This window comes from Protomyctophum bolini (assembly GCF_963924005.1).
Source record: "Protomyctophum bolini genome assembly, chromosome: 21".
In the NCBI taxonomy this organism is placed as follows: domain Eukaryota; kingdom Metazoa; phylum Chordata; class Actinopteri; order Myctophiformes; family Myctophidae; genus Protomyctophum; species Protomyctophum bolini.
Window position 1 is genome coordinate 3,489,475 of NC_137882.1, and position 17,929 is coordinate 3,507,403.

Sequence of the window (17,929 nt, forward strand, 5' to 3'; positions counted from 1 at the left end):
CCCCAGCAGGGGGAAGCAAAGCCTGGTTGTGGTGCTGGGAGAAAACAAAGTGCATTTAACATTCAGAGGCAGCACTGACAGCAGGAGGAAGTACAACGAATCAGGTGAGCTTTGGTGATCCAGCAATGCAACTCAGTTCAAGCTTTCAACCTGTAGAGGGCAGCGCAACATCACTTTACTGCACTGAATGTTAGGGTGTAGGTGTGGGACCTGAGATTAGAGTATATATTCATATATACTTGAAGGACCTGAGGCTTCTAAGTTTTCTGGTTGTGCTCAAAGATTTTTCATGTCAAGGACCCCTAAAAATTATATGTATTTGGCCGCACCCCCCCCCCCCCCCCCCCCCATTTCAAATATATTTTGTACCAGGGACCCACAGAAGCAAATTGAGTAAAAATGTTTGCAATTAATAAATGTATATATATTCAAAGATCTGCACAAATGTTCACGATGTGTGCTATGACTATATGTGGTGTTTTTGGAAAAATCGTGACACACTACTAGCTCAAATCTAAAACGACACGGATGCTGTCCCTTCATCTACAAACATTTGTAGATGCATTTTGTTCTAAACTCTTTAACGCAATATAGCTTCATCTTTTCTTCAAAAACGTTGTGCAATCATTTGCTATAAAATAAGGCAGCATATAAAAAAAATAGTCTCATCAGAATCAGAGTCATAATGAAGTGAGATTAGATAGAAATCTCTCATCAGAAGTAATATTTTTGCTCAAAGTCAGAATTATCGATTCCGGTGTAGTCGGGGTTGAAGTTGTAGATCAGCGCTCTCCTCTCCTCCTCCTGACTGGCAAACCGGTGAAGACTTTTACGGGCTGTGGAGGCGAGGAAACGATGCCAGGTTTTAGACAACGTAAAGATTACATGAACTTTATCCCATTTTGGACTGAGGTCGATTAAAGAAATGGCTTCTAAATCCTATTTCTTCCCCTGAAAAACCCATGTTTTTACGTCAGTGGTGCTCAACCCTTTTCATGTCAAGGACCCCCAGAATTATCTCTATTGGGCCACGGAACCCCCATCTCAAAATATGTAGTTCAGGTTTTCACAGTTTATGTTCGCTCTGAAATATATATTCAAAGATGTGCGCCACATTTTCACGACTTTTCAAAAAATAGCAGACCTACAAGCTCGTAGCGCGCCACTCGGTGGCGCGCTATGAGCTTGTAGATCTTCTATTTTTCAATAGCTAAAGCAGAACAGAATGCTTAAAATACCAAAAAGGGTTCCCGCCCAGAATGGGTTATATTCCCTGATTCATGAGTACAGTATGTATGTTATGACGAGACTGTATGTACAGTATGTTCAAACCTTCGTTGACGAAGAAGTCGGCCATGAAGAAGGTGGTCTTGACGGCGGACGGAGAGTGCGGGATGAAGGGACGCGTCCATTCAAACGCGTTCTTCTCCGGGTGCCACTGCGTGGCGTAGATCGGGTAGTTGTACGCTGCCGAGACAGGTGAGAGAGATACAACATCCATTATCCACAGATCAGTGTTCTAAATGGTGCATTTATATAGCACCTTTATCCAAGGCGCTTTACATAGATTAGGGGTTCAGTGTCTTGCTCAAGGACACTTCGACAGTAACTCTGGGGGAGCCCACAGGGTTCGAACTGGCAGCCTTGCGGTTCCCATCCAGGCACTCTGCCCCTGAGGCTCAGGGGTAGACATGTTCTCTGACATGTCTACCCCTGAGGCTCAGGGGTACTAGACATGTTCTCTGACATGTCTCGTTGAGTCGTTAAGTTACAGATACAGTAGGGATGGTTTTATGCTTTTTCATTTGGTAGGATCCCCATTAGCTGTGCCATAAAAGCACTGCTAGTCTTCCTGGGGTCCACATACAGTATAAAAACAATACAACGTACGGTACATTTAAAAAACTAAACTAAAGAAAGAAAATAAAAAATATTTACATTACGCTTGATATTTACAAATTCATATACCGTAGGCTACAAAATTAATTTACTTGGTAACACTAATTAAAATGCGTTAAAAAAGCAAACAAACAACAATCTAATACATGCATCCGACAACAAATATTTTCCCAGGTGATTTTTGAATTGTGCTTTCTGTGTACGTTTGGTTATTAGCAGTGGCAAATAATTCAATTTTTCTATATGCTATAGTAGGATGTCCCGATATCGACTTCCGATATCTGAATCAGAATTACGCTTGATATTTACAAATTCATATACCGTAGGCTACAAAATTAATTTACTTGGTAACACTAATTAAAATGCGTTAAAAAAGCAAACAAACAACAATCTAATACATGCATCCGACAACAAATATTTTCCCAGGTGATTTTTGAATTGTGCTTTCTGTGTACGTTTGGTTATTAGCAGTGGCAAATAATTCAATTTTTCTATATGCTATAGTAGGATGTCCCGATATCGACTTCCGATATCTGAATCAGAATCGGCATCATTGTTTTAAGTCCATTCAGATGGACAGCGATTAACACGCGCCTAGTAATTCATTTTCAATGAGGCCTGCAGAGGGTTTTTTTTTTGTACGAGCAGAAAAGTTGAGGAGCAACAACGCAAGCGTATTTACATGGGTGGTTGCGGTCCCATGACATTGTCACGCGTGTGCTTTACGATTGCGTTGTCACCCACGAATAATCATATTTGAACTGGGGACCCCCCCCCCCCCCCCTTGTATACACTTGTACTGTACTGTATGTTGGTTTGTTGGCTGTTGAGTGAGAAAACAAGTTTGCACAGTAAGCTAATCATTTGGGGACCTTCATTTTGTAAACCACTGTATCTACAGTAGGTGGTGAATGACAGGCCAAGACAGAGCCAAGCGAATGTCAACATGCATCCAGGTGAGTGTCTTTCTGTTTGTATGCTGTATATTGTGAAGTAAGAACAAACTTTTTTTTTACCTTCCATTGTTGACACAAACTCCAGTTCCCCGTCCATATTCGTGGTCAGAATTCTGTAAAACTTCTTCAGTTTTTCGTTGCTGTTCATTGTCTGGAACGGAATAATTTGGATGCAATTGTTGCGTAAAAGATTTGTCTTACTAACTTCTTCGCCTAGACAGACACTTCTCCCGTTGGCCTCATTTTACCCAGATAAGCCAATCTGATAAATGCGTTATCTAAACATTGATCACAGCGTACAGTAAGTATCATAGCCACTTAAAAAAACTTTTGTCCCAACCCGGATCTGTACTATGTAACTTTCCTATTCTACCCCGGATTTGAACACAGTAACCAGCCCAAATGCTGACATTTGTACTTTGTATTAGATCCTGCGGTTATTTTTCACCACCTGTGAGCAACCTAACACACACACACACAAACACACACGCCCATATTAACTGTATATATAGTGATTTTGGCTTGTGTACAGTGTCGTGGCTCAAACAATGGTAAAGGTAAACTTCCTTAAATGTTTTTTCATGAGACAAACTACATGTATAACTACTAGTGTAACTAGTGATTGTTGTACCGCCACTGAAATGCTCCACTTGTGTGAGTTCTCCGTCAACGGCTCAGAAGCTAAAGCTTCCAAAAGGTCTGCTGGGAAGCCTTGAAACATCTTGCCTTGCGTGGAATCTGGAAATATAAGATAATAGACACGCAATATAAGATAATAATAATTATCACAACAACATCACATCTCTTTTTGTCCTGTCTGTGAGTGAGTGTGGGTCCGTGACGTGTTGCTCAAATATTGAGTCAATGTTGCCCAAATAGGCATCTATAGACACGTCATTGTGACCCGTCTTGTTTTCATATGAGTGAAAACTATTACAATTACATCAAGGCGTCGCACTCAGCAGGCTTAATGAACAAGTTGACCATTTCACAATGCATACATTTTGTAGTAAATGGATGATCATATATAATGTATTACTGTAATCAAAAGCATCTAAATAAAGCCTCTCCTAGCCAGGCCTTCATCATCATCATCATTTTTCGACCAGCGGTCGAGATCATGGATCCCACAACGCCACGCCAGACTTCCCGGTCCTTCATTGCCACCCCCAGTTCCTGCTTGTGTCCCTACTAGCGATGACATCAGGGAAGGACAGCTTTCTACCTCTGGTCTGCTTTGAGGCAGGACTACCAGAGGAGAAGGGTAAGATATAACCTCATTGTCAGCTCTGTAGCAGTGGCCGGCAAACTGTGTTCTTCTGGATCGGACGAGTGAAGAAACACGGGGACCTGGAGTGAAAGTGAGCGGTAAAGCTACCCCACTTGTGTTGGTGTGTGTGAGAGAAGTAGTTTCCCACTGGTTGTGTACTATATGTAGGTCAGTTAAATAAAATCTCCTAGGTCTTACCTGGACGGAAATTGAGTGGTAAAGCTACCCCACTTGTGTTGGTGCGCGACAGCAGTAGTTTCCCACTGGTTAGGTAGGTCAGCTGTTCGAATCCGAGACATGTGCCCCACACGGGGAAGTAGTCGCCTCTGGAGTTGGCCTGGAAGTATTTAGTATTATTGTCACATGATGAATGAGGCTAGAGCCACAGCAGTGATTGTCCAGGGACCCCCCAGGGGGTCCTTGGGGAGCTACCATGGGTCCGGGTCCCAGCAAAAGATTATATCATCACAATTATTTTAAACACCAAATCCATATTTGACCAGATTTGACTGAGAGCCAAAATCCAGCTTTTCACCAGAGGAGAAAAACTTTTTTTTTTGTTTTTTAAATGAGTTAATAGCACGGGAAGACTCTTCACATACTAGACGTACGGCATACTATAGCGCGCCGTTTTTCGTCATTTTTGATGATTTGACAAAAATGAAAAAAATAAAAAAACGATGGGTTATAGCCCATGTTATTTTTAATTTTGAAAAAAAAAGTTATCCTCGTTTCTCATCATTTTGGACCGTGGGCTATAGCCCATATCGTACGCCTAGAGCATGTCTGAAATAAGTGTCAGAGCTGAAATTGACATGTAAATATGAAATGAATGCTTGAACATGTAGCTAGGTGTAATGTTAGAGACCACAGAAGACATGTAAATAAATGCTTAAACATGTAGCTATAGGTGTAATGTTAGAGACCACAGAAGTGAACCTTTCAAGCCTGTTTTCTCAACTCGCTGTTTCTCTGCAAGACATTTACTCTATAAGCCATATCTCCAGAACTGGTGGGTCAAACTGAACAACCAATATGTCAATTTGAAGCTATGATTCCCTGCTTTATATAGCAGATATAGCTCACTGTTTGTATATCTGTACATTTGATTTTATTTATTACAAATATTCTGTTCTTGGGGTCCCTGGCACAACATATTTTCAGATGGGGGTCTGTGGCCAAATACATCTCAATTTGGGGGTCCATCACATGAAAAAGTTTGAAAACCACTGAGCTACAGCTTAATGGAGTTAAAAAAAAAAAAAAAAACATCAACATCATGGAGACGTGAATTAAAGCTACGGCTTTTTGAAATAACAAAGAAAGTGCTGAGAGTTCATACCTCTAAGGCTAGATCATAAAAGACTTTTGCAGCCCTCTGATAACCGGAGGAGGTCAGACTGGCACCTCCGCCTGGGTACAGGATTCTGGGAAGACAAACAAAATGCGATATAACATAACATAACATGATAACATGACAGAAGTAGTCTAAATGGAACGGGGGGTCCACGCGCAGAGGGTGGATTCTGTTTTACGCCACCTATTTTTTTTAAGGGGCGCTAGCCTCTCCTATCATGCCCAACTTTGAGTGTTTGTGTAAAAAAAACATTTAAGACAAGTGAGGACGCAAATTGTGATTGGCCAGAATGAGATGATGTATGATGATAAGAGCACCCCTCACTTACTTCACACGCATGTGTTTTTTCTTAATCATTGAAGGGTGTATTTTAAGATTCTGCCAGGCAAAAAACCCCATGGGGTTCATTTTTAACCCTTTCTTACACATATCCTAACCTCAACTCAACTGTATTTATATAGCACATTTATCATGAACAGGTCAACCAAAGTGCTGTACAGGTTAAAAGAAAGCAAGAGAGCAAACAATGCAATATAAACAAACATCAAAACATAAAAACTTAAGCAGGCATTTGAAGTAGAAGCAAAAAAAAAGAACCAATACAATCAGACCAGACAGATTTTAGCAGGCAATCCAAAAAGCACAAACAAAGCAGACATTTGCACTGTGTGTGTGTGTGTGTGTGTTTACCCATTGAGGGAGTTGAAGAGAGTCGTGTACTGCTCCAGTGTCTGGTTCACCCTGTTAATGAAAGAGGTCAAAGGTTAAGGAAGATAACATGGTGGTTGTGTAACATTTTGCCACAGATAGGACAGTGAAGGTGTCCAGTCACTGATTCTCCTCCTCTGGCCGCGACCACGCGACAGACTGTATAAATATGAATGACTGACTGACACCCCTCCTCAACAATATCGCAGAATCAGTTTGTTTATTTTTGGACCACAATTCTCATCGGGTCCCGGAAATTAAGGCCCGGCCCTAACTGATCAGGCCTGAGGCCCTAAAACGTCGGGTTGGGTGCAGAATTTGAGAACTCTACAGAGAGTAAAAGTGAAACGCCAGTCAGCACCATCTTCATAATAGATACATACACAAACAGACAGAACAGAACTATTATTTTTATTATTATAAACAAATTCAATATATATTTCTTTTTTCATGGTTCATGGTTTTCTTCACGTTCATTAGTATGGAAGTAGTTATACAACGTGTTAAGTGAATAGAGGGAGGAGAGCGTTATCTACAACTGAACAGCCTGCTCCCTTGCCCCTATCTTGCCTCTACTAGACGTGTGTGTGTGTGTGTGTGTGTGTGTGTGTGTGTCAAAATCATACGGTACTGTAGTGCATTTTAGTTATATATATATGCTATTTAGGCCTATACTCATTCAATTGTTTTTCCATGTCTGACTAACATGACAAGTAGAGCCGCTGCTCCTTCGCCTGGAAAGGAGCCAGCTTAGGTGGTTCGGGGCATCTGGTTAGAATGCCTCTTGAGCGTCTCCCTAGGGAGGTCCTCGATGCACGTCCCACTGGGAGGAGACCCCGGGGCAGACCAAGGATCACGTCCCACTGGGAGGAGACCCCGGGGCAGACCAAGGCGCAGTTGGAGGAAACACATCGACTCACTGGCCTTGGAACGTCTCGAGATCCCCCCAGGAGGAAGTCACTAATGTTGCTCTGGAGAGGGAAGTCTGGAGCTCTCTGGTGGAGCTGTTGCCCCCGCGACCCGACTACGGATAAGTGGTTGAAGATGGATGGATATGAACGGATGGAACGATATAAACGCTTACATTATGGGGACAACTCTTGCTCCGGCTGATTCCAAGAACTTGACATAGGAGGCAGCTATGTATGCTGTCTTGTGGGGCGGTGGGCTACGGAGCTCCTGAGCCAGTATGCCTAGAAACAACACAAAATATACAGCAGTGTTTCTGTTTAACATGCATATATAGTTGGCATATTGATTGATTGTAGGGGAGGGTAGGTTGTGACCATTCTTGTTTTATATTTTACTCCATTACTAAACATGTACTTGCTTTTATTTTTTAAATTATAATAACTTGTATTTGTCTGTCAACTATTGGCAGTGTTTATTTTATTTATTAAATCTCAAAAGCCACAGTTTGTCAGTTTCATTTCAAACATGATGAGTTTTGTCATCTATATCGGTCAGTTATTCTGCTTCTAAATAAACATGAAACTTGCCCTGAAACATGACTGTCATACAAGCATCATGGCCATGTCTAATTCTAAATTAACGCACGTTAATTTAGAATTAGACATGGCCATGATGCTTGTATGACAGTTTGATCACTTTCAGTTAACTACCATGCATTATAATTTTAAAATCACATATAGCCTACGGTAGTAAAGCTATCGTTATCAATTTTATCATATCGTAAAGTACCTCTTTCATGCTCCTTGGTGTGTGTGCAACGTGTTGCAACACTTAAAATATAGAATTTTATGTAAATCTAATTAATTAAAATCACCATGAAATCAGGTGTGCCAAATCTTGTCACTTCCATGTTTTTGCCTGGAGACATTTCCTCTCATAATAATGAATTATTAATTCAAATCTAAAAAAAAATGACAAAAAGTTAGTCTTGCAACCGCGAGCTCAATAATTAGTAATTACTGTTAGTTATTACTTTACCAGTCCTTAATTCCTTCCTTACCAACTATCGGCAAGTCATTTCTCTCTGCTGTCTTTGCCGACGAAAGAATGGATGTAGATGAGAGGATTACGGCACAGATTAAAATAAACATCGTAACATAGACGAAAACGTGCATAGACGGAAAACGACAACAGCGCGGCTGAGAAGCATAGGATAGTGAACCCATTTCAACTAAACACGCACAAACAAAGCACCCAAAACCCACGATCGATGTGTCACGTGCCGTCTTGACTATGAATGAATACCATGAATACTCTGCCACAGTAATGCAAAGTGAACTTTGGTTGAACTGACTGAAACTTAACTATTAACTAACAGTACACAAAGATACACTTCAAAGAGCAACATGCCAGTAGTGTTGCCAGGCATTGCGAGAGAAACGAGCAACATGAAAACCATAACAGTGGTGGTTCCCAAAGTGGGGTCCGGGGACCCCCAGGGGTCCTTGAGGGAGTTCCAAGGGGTCCCCAGCTAAATGATAGTTTGGATCCAAATGGACCATTATGGGTCTGTAACTCTGAGAGTGTACAATTTGTACACTCTCAGAGTTAAATTAACATTTATTTTACATTGCAATATAAATTGGGGGTCCCAGAGATTTAAAAAAATAAGCGGTCCGTAGACTAATGCATGTCAAAGGGTCCTTGAAATTAAACGGGTTGAGAATCACTGCTGGAGCCGTAAAAGTTTTCTCTTATGGGGGTCCTGGCATATCTTTTCAAATGGGGGTCCGCGAGTTAATTCGTGTCAATTTGGGGGTCCTTGACATGAAAAAGTCTGGGAAAGTTTGTATAATATACCCCCCGGGCCCTAGCAACCCTGCTATAACTACAAATAATTTAGAAACAAGCCCAAAGTCGCTTGTAACAAATAAACAAACGGACATGGCAACACTGCATGTGAGCCTTATAAATAAACACAACCATGGCCGTTCCCATTCAGAGGGAGAGAGAGGGGTGAGGTTCCCTCCGCTTTCTCTCATCTATTCTAAGAAATAAACCTTTAAAATTAGTTTCATTGCAATTATAATGATTTGTGATAAGATTAGACTAATTGATGTTACGTCAACACATTCGTATCTCATCGTTCGCGTATATTACGTTTAGATTGAGTTATAAAACTTCACAATAATGGATCCTTCCCACAATTTGATTCGTCATGGTAAGGTAACGGAATTCGGTGGGTCACCAGATTGGTCGTAACAGGCAAGTTATAGCAGACCTTGTATTGAGCTGTACTTTCCTGTGCTTTTTTCTGCAGGTGAAACGAAATTCAAACAAACAAACAAACAATTTCTGCTTTGTCAGCGAGCTTTGACGTACACGCGTTCATTAACAACAACAACAACAACAACAAAGAACAATTTTAACAGCGGTATGACGTAAAATAAAACATATTATGAAAACGACTTTATTTCGAGTAGAGGAAGGCAGTCAGTTTGTGGTCAAAGTCTAGAAGAAGCAGCCAAACATTTACTGCGTTTGTTTAAAAGAAACAAATACAAGTTCGAGTAACAATAATAGTTCAAGCTCCTTCCTGAAGCTAAGGACTAGAAATATAATGGATTATTATGTTGATTACTTGTTTCAGGCAGATTTGCAAATATTAATATGTTGTTGTCTCAAAATGCTCAAATATATTATGAATAATTAAATATTGTGATTTTTTTTGTGCAGCACCAAAAACTTTATAGGCTATCATAACTTATTACTTTAAATAAATGTTGTCATAATTGTTGAGAAAAGTACATATTTTGTATTTGTATTTTGTTACCCTTATTGGCCTTGGGCCTTAGTGAAATGAAATTAAAATTATTTGTTATAATTAATGCAGTAGAAGCTCAAAATCAAGCTGTTAAGCTTGACATACTTAAGGGGTGATAATTTATATTATAAATAAATTGTGGACGGTTAACTTTAACCACATTTTATTTTGACATACCTGCCGTCTACACCACTACCTCATGTGACCCCTGCATCCGGCATCCGGCTGTATGGTTTTGTCCAATCAGATTTGTGACTGCATTGAGGCGGGCGTTTTTCAATTTGTTTGTTTTGTGAGATTTGAGACATAGACAAATTAAGACAATATTATGCCGGCGAGCGGTTCTTCCAAGATAGGAAAGCAAAAAAGATTAAGGATGCGAAGACGGCTAAATTACTGAAAAAGGTTCCATTGAATTCAAACTTCTTTCTTAAACCACCACATGAAGACGCAGACCGACGAGACAGGTGATGCTGCTGCTGGGACTAGCACTGATGCTAATGCTAACGTCAACCATGGCGAGGCAAGTAAGTGGTGAAGTTGTTGTGGAAAATGTTAGCGACCAAAAGCAAAACTACTCGGACCACAAACTGCCTTAATTTTGAGTGGAGGAAGGCAGTTTGTGGTCAAAGTCTAGAAGAAGCCAAATTAACATTTACTGCGTTGTTTAAAAGAACAAAATATAGGCTACAATAATCGAGTCGTTCCTTTTTCTTTAGAAGCATTTGAGCGGGCTTCTGGACTTCTGGACTCTAGAGTAGACTACTTGTACTGGAATGGAATGCCATGCCCCTGGCGTAAAAAAATGCCGAGTCAGTAGAGAATGTTAAAGACACATTTATTTCATGAACATTTTAGTGTAGTTCTGACTTACTAGCCCTGGTCCTGTGCTTGTTACAGCGAGTCTCGCTGTAAGCACTGGACCAGGGCTAAGTTCTTACCTGACTCACGTTTACAGGCCTAGGCTTTGTTTTGTTTATACAGTAGGCTTCGTTTAATGCTTGCTGTATCGTATTTTTACACTATTGTGCTGTTGTTTTTTTAAACTTGTTGATGGCTTATATTGTGTCTCGTTCAATACCTTCTAACTAAAGGCGAGGAAATGAATGAATGAAATTAATCTGGCATCTGAATGAAAATAATGCTTGAAATCTTTTTTGATAGGTGGTGAGTGTTCGGCCACTAGAGGGGGCCAGAGTTCCGTGCTGGATTTGACAAGGTAGGCGCATGCTTTAATATATAATGTAATTATTAAGCTTAAAGCTGTAATGTGAGTACGTGACAGCCCAGAGGACAATACATAATACTAGAGGGTATGTGTGTGTCGTCATCATACCCGGAAGTTATGCGGGAAGGCCTACTTTCTGGCTTTGACCGCCCACACATCAAAAGAGGAAAGTCCTATCTGATTGCATAAAATAACATTAAACAATGTTAGTCACTTCGCCACTCGATTTCCCACTCACTTTATGCATGCATAATTGCATAAACCCTCTATTGGACATGGACTCATATAATCTAAACATCAAGAAACACTAATAGTAAAATACCCAAATATAGAAAGAAAACAATTCATTTTTTTTAATCATATCATAGTCCTGCTCTGATCATGAGTAAAATATAAATGCTTCCGTTGTACAGTCTGGAGCAACGGAAGCTCTGATCATGAGTCAAATATAAATGCTTCCGTCATACAGTCTGGAGCAACGGAAGCTCTGATCATGAGCACAATATAAATGCTTCTGTTGTACAGTCTGGAGCAACGGAAGCTCTGATCATGAGTAAAATATAAATGCTTCCGTTGTACAGTCTGGAGCAACGGAAGCTCTGATCATGAGTACAATATAAATCCTTCCGTTGTACAGTCTGAAGCAACGGAAGCTCTGATCATGAGTACAATATAAATGCTTCCGTCGTACATTCTGGAGCAACGGAAGCTCTGATCATGAGTACAATATAAATCCTTCCGTTGTACAGTCTGGAGCAACGGAAGCTCTGATCATGAGTACAATATAAATGCTTCCGTTGTACAGTCTGGAGCAATGGAAGCTCTGATCATGAGTAAAATATAAATGCTTCCGTTGTACAGTCTGGAGCAACGGAAGCTCTGATCATGAGTACAATATAAATGCTTCCGTTGTACAGTCTGGAGCAATGGAAGCTCTGATCATGAGTAAAATATAAATCCTTCCGTTGTACAGTCTGGAGCAACGGAAGCTCTGATCATGAGTACAATATAAATGCTTCCGTTGTACAGTCTGGAGCAATGGAAGCTCTGATCATGAGTAAAATATAAATTGCGTTAGGTGTTTGCTGTAAGCGCCAGGGCAGCGTTGGTGTCTGAACATTTGTGGTTTCTCAAAATGCATTTTGTGCTCAAACATAAAGATTTTTGTAATACATTTCTGCCCAGTAATGAGCAGGATAATATGTCTATACAGGTACCTATATGCTACCTAGATGTAGACCTATTTAGGTTCCCGTCGTGAATGGGTTAACACCATAGACTGTAAAAAATATGGACAAAGCGTTCTCCGGGTCTAACATGAACATAAAATGAAGCCTGTCAGTCCTTGCAATGGAAGTCGCCATCTTTCTAGATCCGTTTGGGCCCAGCTGGCCCATTGGCTGGCCCACACAACGAGGCGGGACATCCCCCCTTCTTATTCGTTGGTTTTTATTTTGACTCGAGTGGGTGGGGGATCCCGTTCATAGACTGTAACGGTAGCCACGCCCCTCAGAACTTGCGCGACTTTATGGTCATTTTTTAAATAAATGGGACCATAATTTTCCAAAAAGAATATTATGACATTAGAAATGAGACTTTAAACTAGTGACTTGAAGGAAAAAGTATTCATGACCATGTTTATTAAGGTAATACAGTCTAGGTGAAGTTGGGCCCAAATACATGGACTTCTATGGGGCTATGGGTTTTTCTGGGTCCAATGGCAGCGCCACAACAGGCCATATATATATATATATAACAGTTATATGAACTTTGATTTCCTTAGTGGCTTCACAAAATATCTGTCTGACTGCCCCCCTGCAGTGGATAAACACAATTGACACACACACACACACACACACACACACACACACACACACACACACACACACACACACACCTGCCCTATGCAGTGCTCTGGTCTAAAGCAACTAATTTATCTTCAAAAGCCCTTGAATATGATGGAATATGATAATCACTGTCATTATGGTAATCTCACACTTCATATCGGACTCACCATACCTGTTGTTTTTCAAGGAAACAATTTTAACAGAGGTATGACGTAAAATAAAACATATTATGAAAACTACTTTATTTCGACTAGTAGAGGAAGGCAGTCAAAGTCTAGAAGAAGCAGCCAAACATTTACTGCGTTTGTTTAAACTTTAAAAGAACAAATACAAGTTCGAGTTCCAACGCGTTCCTTTTCCTTTAGAAGCATTTCTCATTGCTGACTTCTGGGCTTCTGGACTCTAGGCTACTTACTACACTCACTGCTTATGGAAAGCCATGCCCCTGGCGTTAAAAATGCAGAGTCAGTAGAAAATGACACATTTATTTCATGAACATTTCTTGTGTAGTTCTTACCTGACTCACGTTTACAGGCCTATGTTTTGTGATTTGTTTTGTTTATTGGCTTAGTTTAATGCTTGCTGTATTGTATTTTTCAGCACCTTCTAACTAAGGCGAGGAATGAATTAATCTATGAATGATTGAATCTGAATGAAAATAATGCTTGGAAATGTTTGAATTGATTTTGTTTTGATAGGTGGTGATGGTGAGTGTTCGGCCACTAGAGGGGGCCAGAGTTCCGTGCTGGATTTGACAAGGTAGGCATCTAAAATGAATGCTTTAATATATAGATGTAATTATTAAGCTTAAAGCTGTAATGTGAGTATGTGACAGCCCAGAGGACAATACATAATACTAGAGGGTATGTGTGTGTCAACATCATACCCGAAGGTTATGCGAGAAGGCCTACTTTCTGGCTTTGACCGCCCACACATCCAAAGAGGAAAGGCATAAAACGGCATTAAACAATGTTAAAGTCACTTCGCCACTCGATTTCCCACTCACTTTATGCATGCATAATTGCATAAACCCTCTATTGGACATGGACTCATATAATCTAAACATCAAGAAACACTAATAGTAAAATACCCAAATATAGAAAGAAAACAATTTATTTTTTAATCATATCATTGTCCTGCTCTGATCATGAGTAAAATATAAATGCTTCCGTTGTACAGTCTGGAGCAACGGAAGCTCTGATCATGAGTAAAATATAAATGCTTCCGTCGTACAGTCTGGAGCAACGGAAGCTCTGATCATGAGTAAAATATAAATGCTTCCGTCGTACAGTCTGGAGCAACGGAAGCTCTGATCATGAGTAAAATATAAATGCTTCCGTCGTACAGTCTGGAGCAACGGAAGCTCTGATCATGAGTACAATATAAATGCTTCCGTCATACAGTCTGGAGCAACGGAAGCTCTGATCATGAGTAAAATATAAATGCTTCTGTTGTACAGTGGAGCAACGGAAGCTCTGATCATGAGTAAAATATAAATGCTTCTGTTGTACAGTCTGGAGCAACGGAAGCTCTGATCATGAGTAAAATATAAATGCTTCCGTTGTACAGTCTGGAGCAACGGAAGCTTTGATCATGAGTAAAATATAAATGCTTCCGTTGTACAGTCTGGAGCAACGGAAGCTCTGATCATGAGTAAAATATAATTGCTTCCGTTGTACAGTCTGGAGCAACGGAAGCTCTGATCATGAGTAAAATATAAATGCTTCCGTTGTACAGTCTGGAGCAACGGAAGCTTTGATCATGAGTAAAATATAAATGCTTCCGTTGTACAGTCTGGAGCAACGGAAGCTCTGATCATGAGTAAAATATAAATGCTTCCGTTGTACAGTCTGGAGCAACGGAAGCTCTGATCATGAGTAAAATATAAATGCTTCCGTTGTACAGTCTGGAGCAACGGAAGCTCTGATCATGAGTAAAATATAAATGCTTCCGTTGTACAGTCTGGAGCAACGGAAGCTCTGATCATGAGTAAAATATAAATGCTTCCGTTGTACAGTCTGGAGCAACGGAAGCTCTGATCATGAGTAAAATATAAATGCTTCCGTTGTACAGTCTGGAGCAACGGAAGCTCTGATCATGAGTAAAATATAAATGCTTCCGTTGTACAGTCTGGAGCAACGGAAGCTCTGATCATGAGTAAAATATAAATGCTTCCGTTGTACAGTCTGGAGCAACGGAAGCTCTGATCATGAGTAAAATATACAGTAAGTGGAAGTGAAGCCTCAAGCCTCCTCCCCACTTCCGTTTAGTCTTTACAGTCGCGCAAATTTATCCTAATATAAAATTAAAAAGCATAGCTTGTTTCTTAGCCGAAATGGATATTAAAAAAAACAAGCCCTGAAGATATTTTAAAATATATATTTGTTAACGGAAATGACAAACGGATTATATATATATATATATATATATAGCATTTAGAGATTGTGGAATAGTTGTCTGACTATGCGAGACTATTGGAGGTGTGCGACTTCATGGTGTCTTCTGTAAGCCCCAGAACAGCGTTAGGTGTCTGCTGTGAGCCCCAGAGCAGCGTTAGGTGTCTGCTGTGAGCCCCAGAGCAGCGTTAGGTGTCTGCTGTGAGCCCCAGGACAGCGTTAGGTGTCTGCTGTGAGCGTAAGGGCAGCGTTGGTGTCTGAACATTTGTGGTTTCTCAAAATGCATTTTGTGCTCAAACACAAAGATTTTTGTAATACATTTATGCCCAGTAATGAGCAGGATATGTCTATACAGGTACCTATATATATATACACACACACACACACACACACACACACACACACACACACACACACACACCTATGCAGTGCTCTGGTCTAAAGCAACTAATTTATCTTCAAAAGCCCTTGAATATGATGGAATATGATAATCACTGTCATTATGGTAATCTCACACTTCATATCGGACTCACCATACCTGTTGTTTTTCAAGGAAACAATTTTAACAGAGGTATGACGTAAAATAAAACATATTATGAAAACCACTTTATTTCGACTAGTAGAGGAAGTCAGTCAAAGTCTAGAAGAAGCAGCCAAACATTTACTGCGTTTGTTTAAACTTTAAAAGAACAAATACAAGTTCGAGTTCCAACGCGTTCCTTTTCCTTTAGAAGCATTTCTCATTGCTGACTTCTGGGCTTCTGGACTCTAGGCTACTTACTACACTCACTGCTTATGGAAAGCCATGCCCCTGGCGTTAAAAATGCAGAGTCAGTAGAAAATGACACATTTATTTCATGAACATTTCTTGTGTAGTTCTTACCTGACTCACGTTTACAGGCCTATGTTTTGTGATTTGTTTTGTTTATTGGCTTCGTTTAATGCTTGCTGTATTGTATTTTTCAGCACCTTCTAACTAAGGCGAGGAAATTAATGAATTAATCTATGAATGAATGAATCTGAATGAAAATAATGCTTGAAAATGTTTGAATTGATTTTGTTTTGATAGGTGGTGATGGTGAGTGTTCGGCCACTAGAGGGGGCCAGAGTTCCGTGCTGGATTTCACAAGGTAGGCATCTTAAATGAATGCTTTAATATATAATGTAATTATTAAGCTTAAAGCTGTAATGTGAGTACGTGACAGCCCAGAGGACAATACATAATACTAGAGGGTATGTGTGTGTCGTCATCATACCCGGAGGTTATGCGGGAACGTCCTGATTGCATCTGATTGCATAAAATGGCATTAAACAATGTTAAAGTCACTTCGCCACTTCACTTTCCCACTCACTTTATGCATGCATAATTGCATAAACCCTCTATTGGACATGGACTCATATAATCTAAACATCAAGAAACACTAATAGTAAAATACCCAAATATAGAAAGAAAACAATTCATTTTTTAATCATATCATTGTCCTGCTCTGATCATGAGTAAAATATAAATGCTTCCGTCGTACAGTCTGGAGCAATGGAAGCTCTGATCATGAGTAAAATATAAATGCTTCCGTTGTACAGTCTGGAGCAACGGAAGCTCTGATCATGAGTACAATATAAATTATTCCGTTGTACAGTCTGGAGCAACGGAAGCTCTGATCATGAGTACAATATAAATGCTTCCGTTGTACAGTCTGGAGCAACGGAAGCTCTGATCATGAGTAAAATATAAATGCTTCCGTTGTACAGTCTGGAGCAACGGAAGCTCTGATCATGAGTACAATATAAATGCTTCCGTTGTACAGTCTGGAGCAACGGAAGCTCTGTATCAGTACAATATACAGTAAGTGGAAGTGAAGCCTCCTCCCCACTTCCGTTTAGTCTTTACAGTCGCGCAAATTCATCCTAATATAAATAAAAAAAGCATAGCTTGTTGCTTAGCCGTAATGGATATTAAAAAAAAACAAGCCCTGAAGATATTTTAAAATATATATTTGTGAACGGAAATGACAAACGGATTATATATATATATATATATATATATAGCATTTAGAGATTGTGGAATAGTTGTCTGACTATGCGAGACTATTGGAGGTGTGCGACTTGGTGTCTGCTGTAAGCCCCAGTGCAGCGTTAGTGTCTGCTGTGAGAGCCAGAGCAGCGTTAGTGTCTGCTGTGAGCCCCAGAGCAGCGTTAGGTGTCTGCTGTGAGCCCCAGAGCAGTGTTGGTGTCTGCTGTGAGCCCCAGAGCAGCGTTAGGTGTCTGCTGTGAGCCCCAGAGCAGTGTTGGTGTCTGCTGTAAGCCCCAGAGCAGCGTTAGTGTCTGCTGTGAGCCCCAGAATAGCGTTAGGTGTCTGCTGTAAGCGCCAGGACAGCGTTAGGTGTCTGCTGTGAGCCCCAGAGCAGCGTTAGGTGTCTGCTGTGAGCCCCAGAGCAGCGTTAGGTGTCTGCTGTGAGCCCCAGAGCAGCGTTAGGTGTCTGCTGTGAACCCCAGAGCAGCGTTAGGTGTCATGCTGTGAGCCCCAGAGCAGTG

General features: G+C 40.5%; 1 protein-coding gene across 1 annotated transcript; it reads right to left on the reverse strand.

Annotated features, from left to right (window-relative positions):
* Positions 1-343: 343 nt before the first annotated feature.
* ggh (gamma-glutamyl hydrolase (conjugase, folylpolygammaglutamyl hydrolase)) lies at positions 344-8,482 on the reverse strand. Its single transcript, XM_080793958.1, has 9 exons — positions 8,163-8,482; positions 7,275-7,383; positions 6,173-6,223; positions 5,468-5,552; positions 4,324-4,462; positions 3,487-3,593; positions 2,916-3,006; positions 1,333-1,467; positions 344-836 (listed from the first exon to the last, which is right to left on the reverse strand). Exons 1-9 carry the CDS (start codon positions 8,326-8,328, stop codon positions 715-717), a joined length of 1,005 nt encoding a protein of 334 aa, XP_080650084.1. The 5' UTR covers positions 8,329-8,482; the 3' UTR covers positions 344-714.
* Positions 8,483-17,929: the final 9,447 nt, after the last annotated feature.

Bases quoted from the DNA above. Each gene is read 5' to 3' on its own strand.
- ggh (XM_080793958.1), bottom strand. From the start codon at position 8,328: ATGGGTTCACTATCCTATGCTTCTCAGCCGCGCTGTTGTCGTTTTCCG. The intron at 7,384-8,162 runs GTAAGGAAGGAA...TGTTGTTTCTAG, and splicing joins AAATGACTTGCCGATAGTTG to GCATACTGGCTCAGGAGCTC. The intron at 5,553-6,172 runs GTAAACACACAC...TTGTCTTCCCAG, and splicing joins CTCTTCAACTCCCTCAATGG to AATCCTGTACCCAGGCGGAG.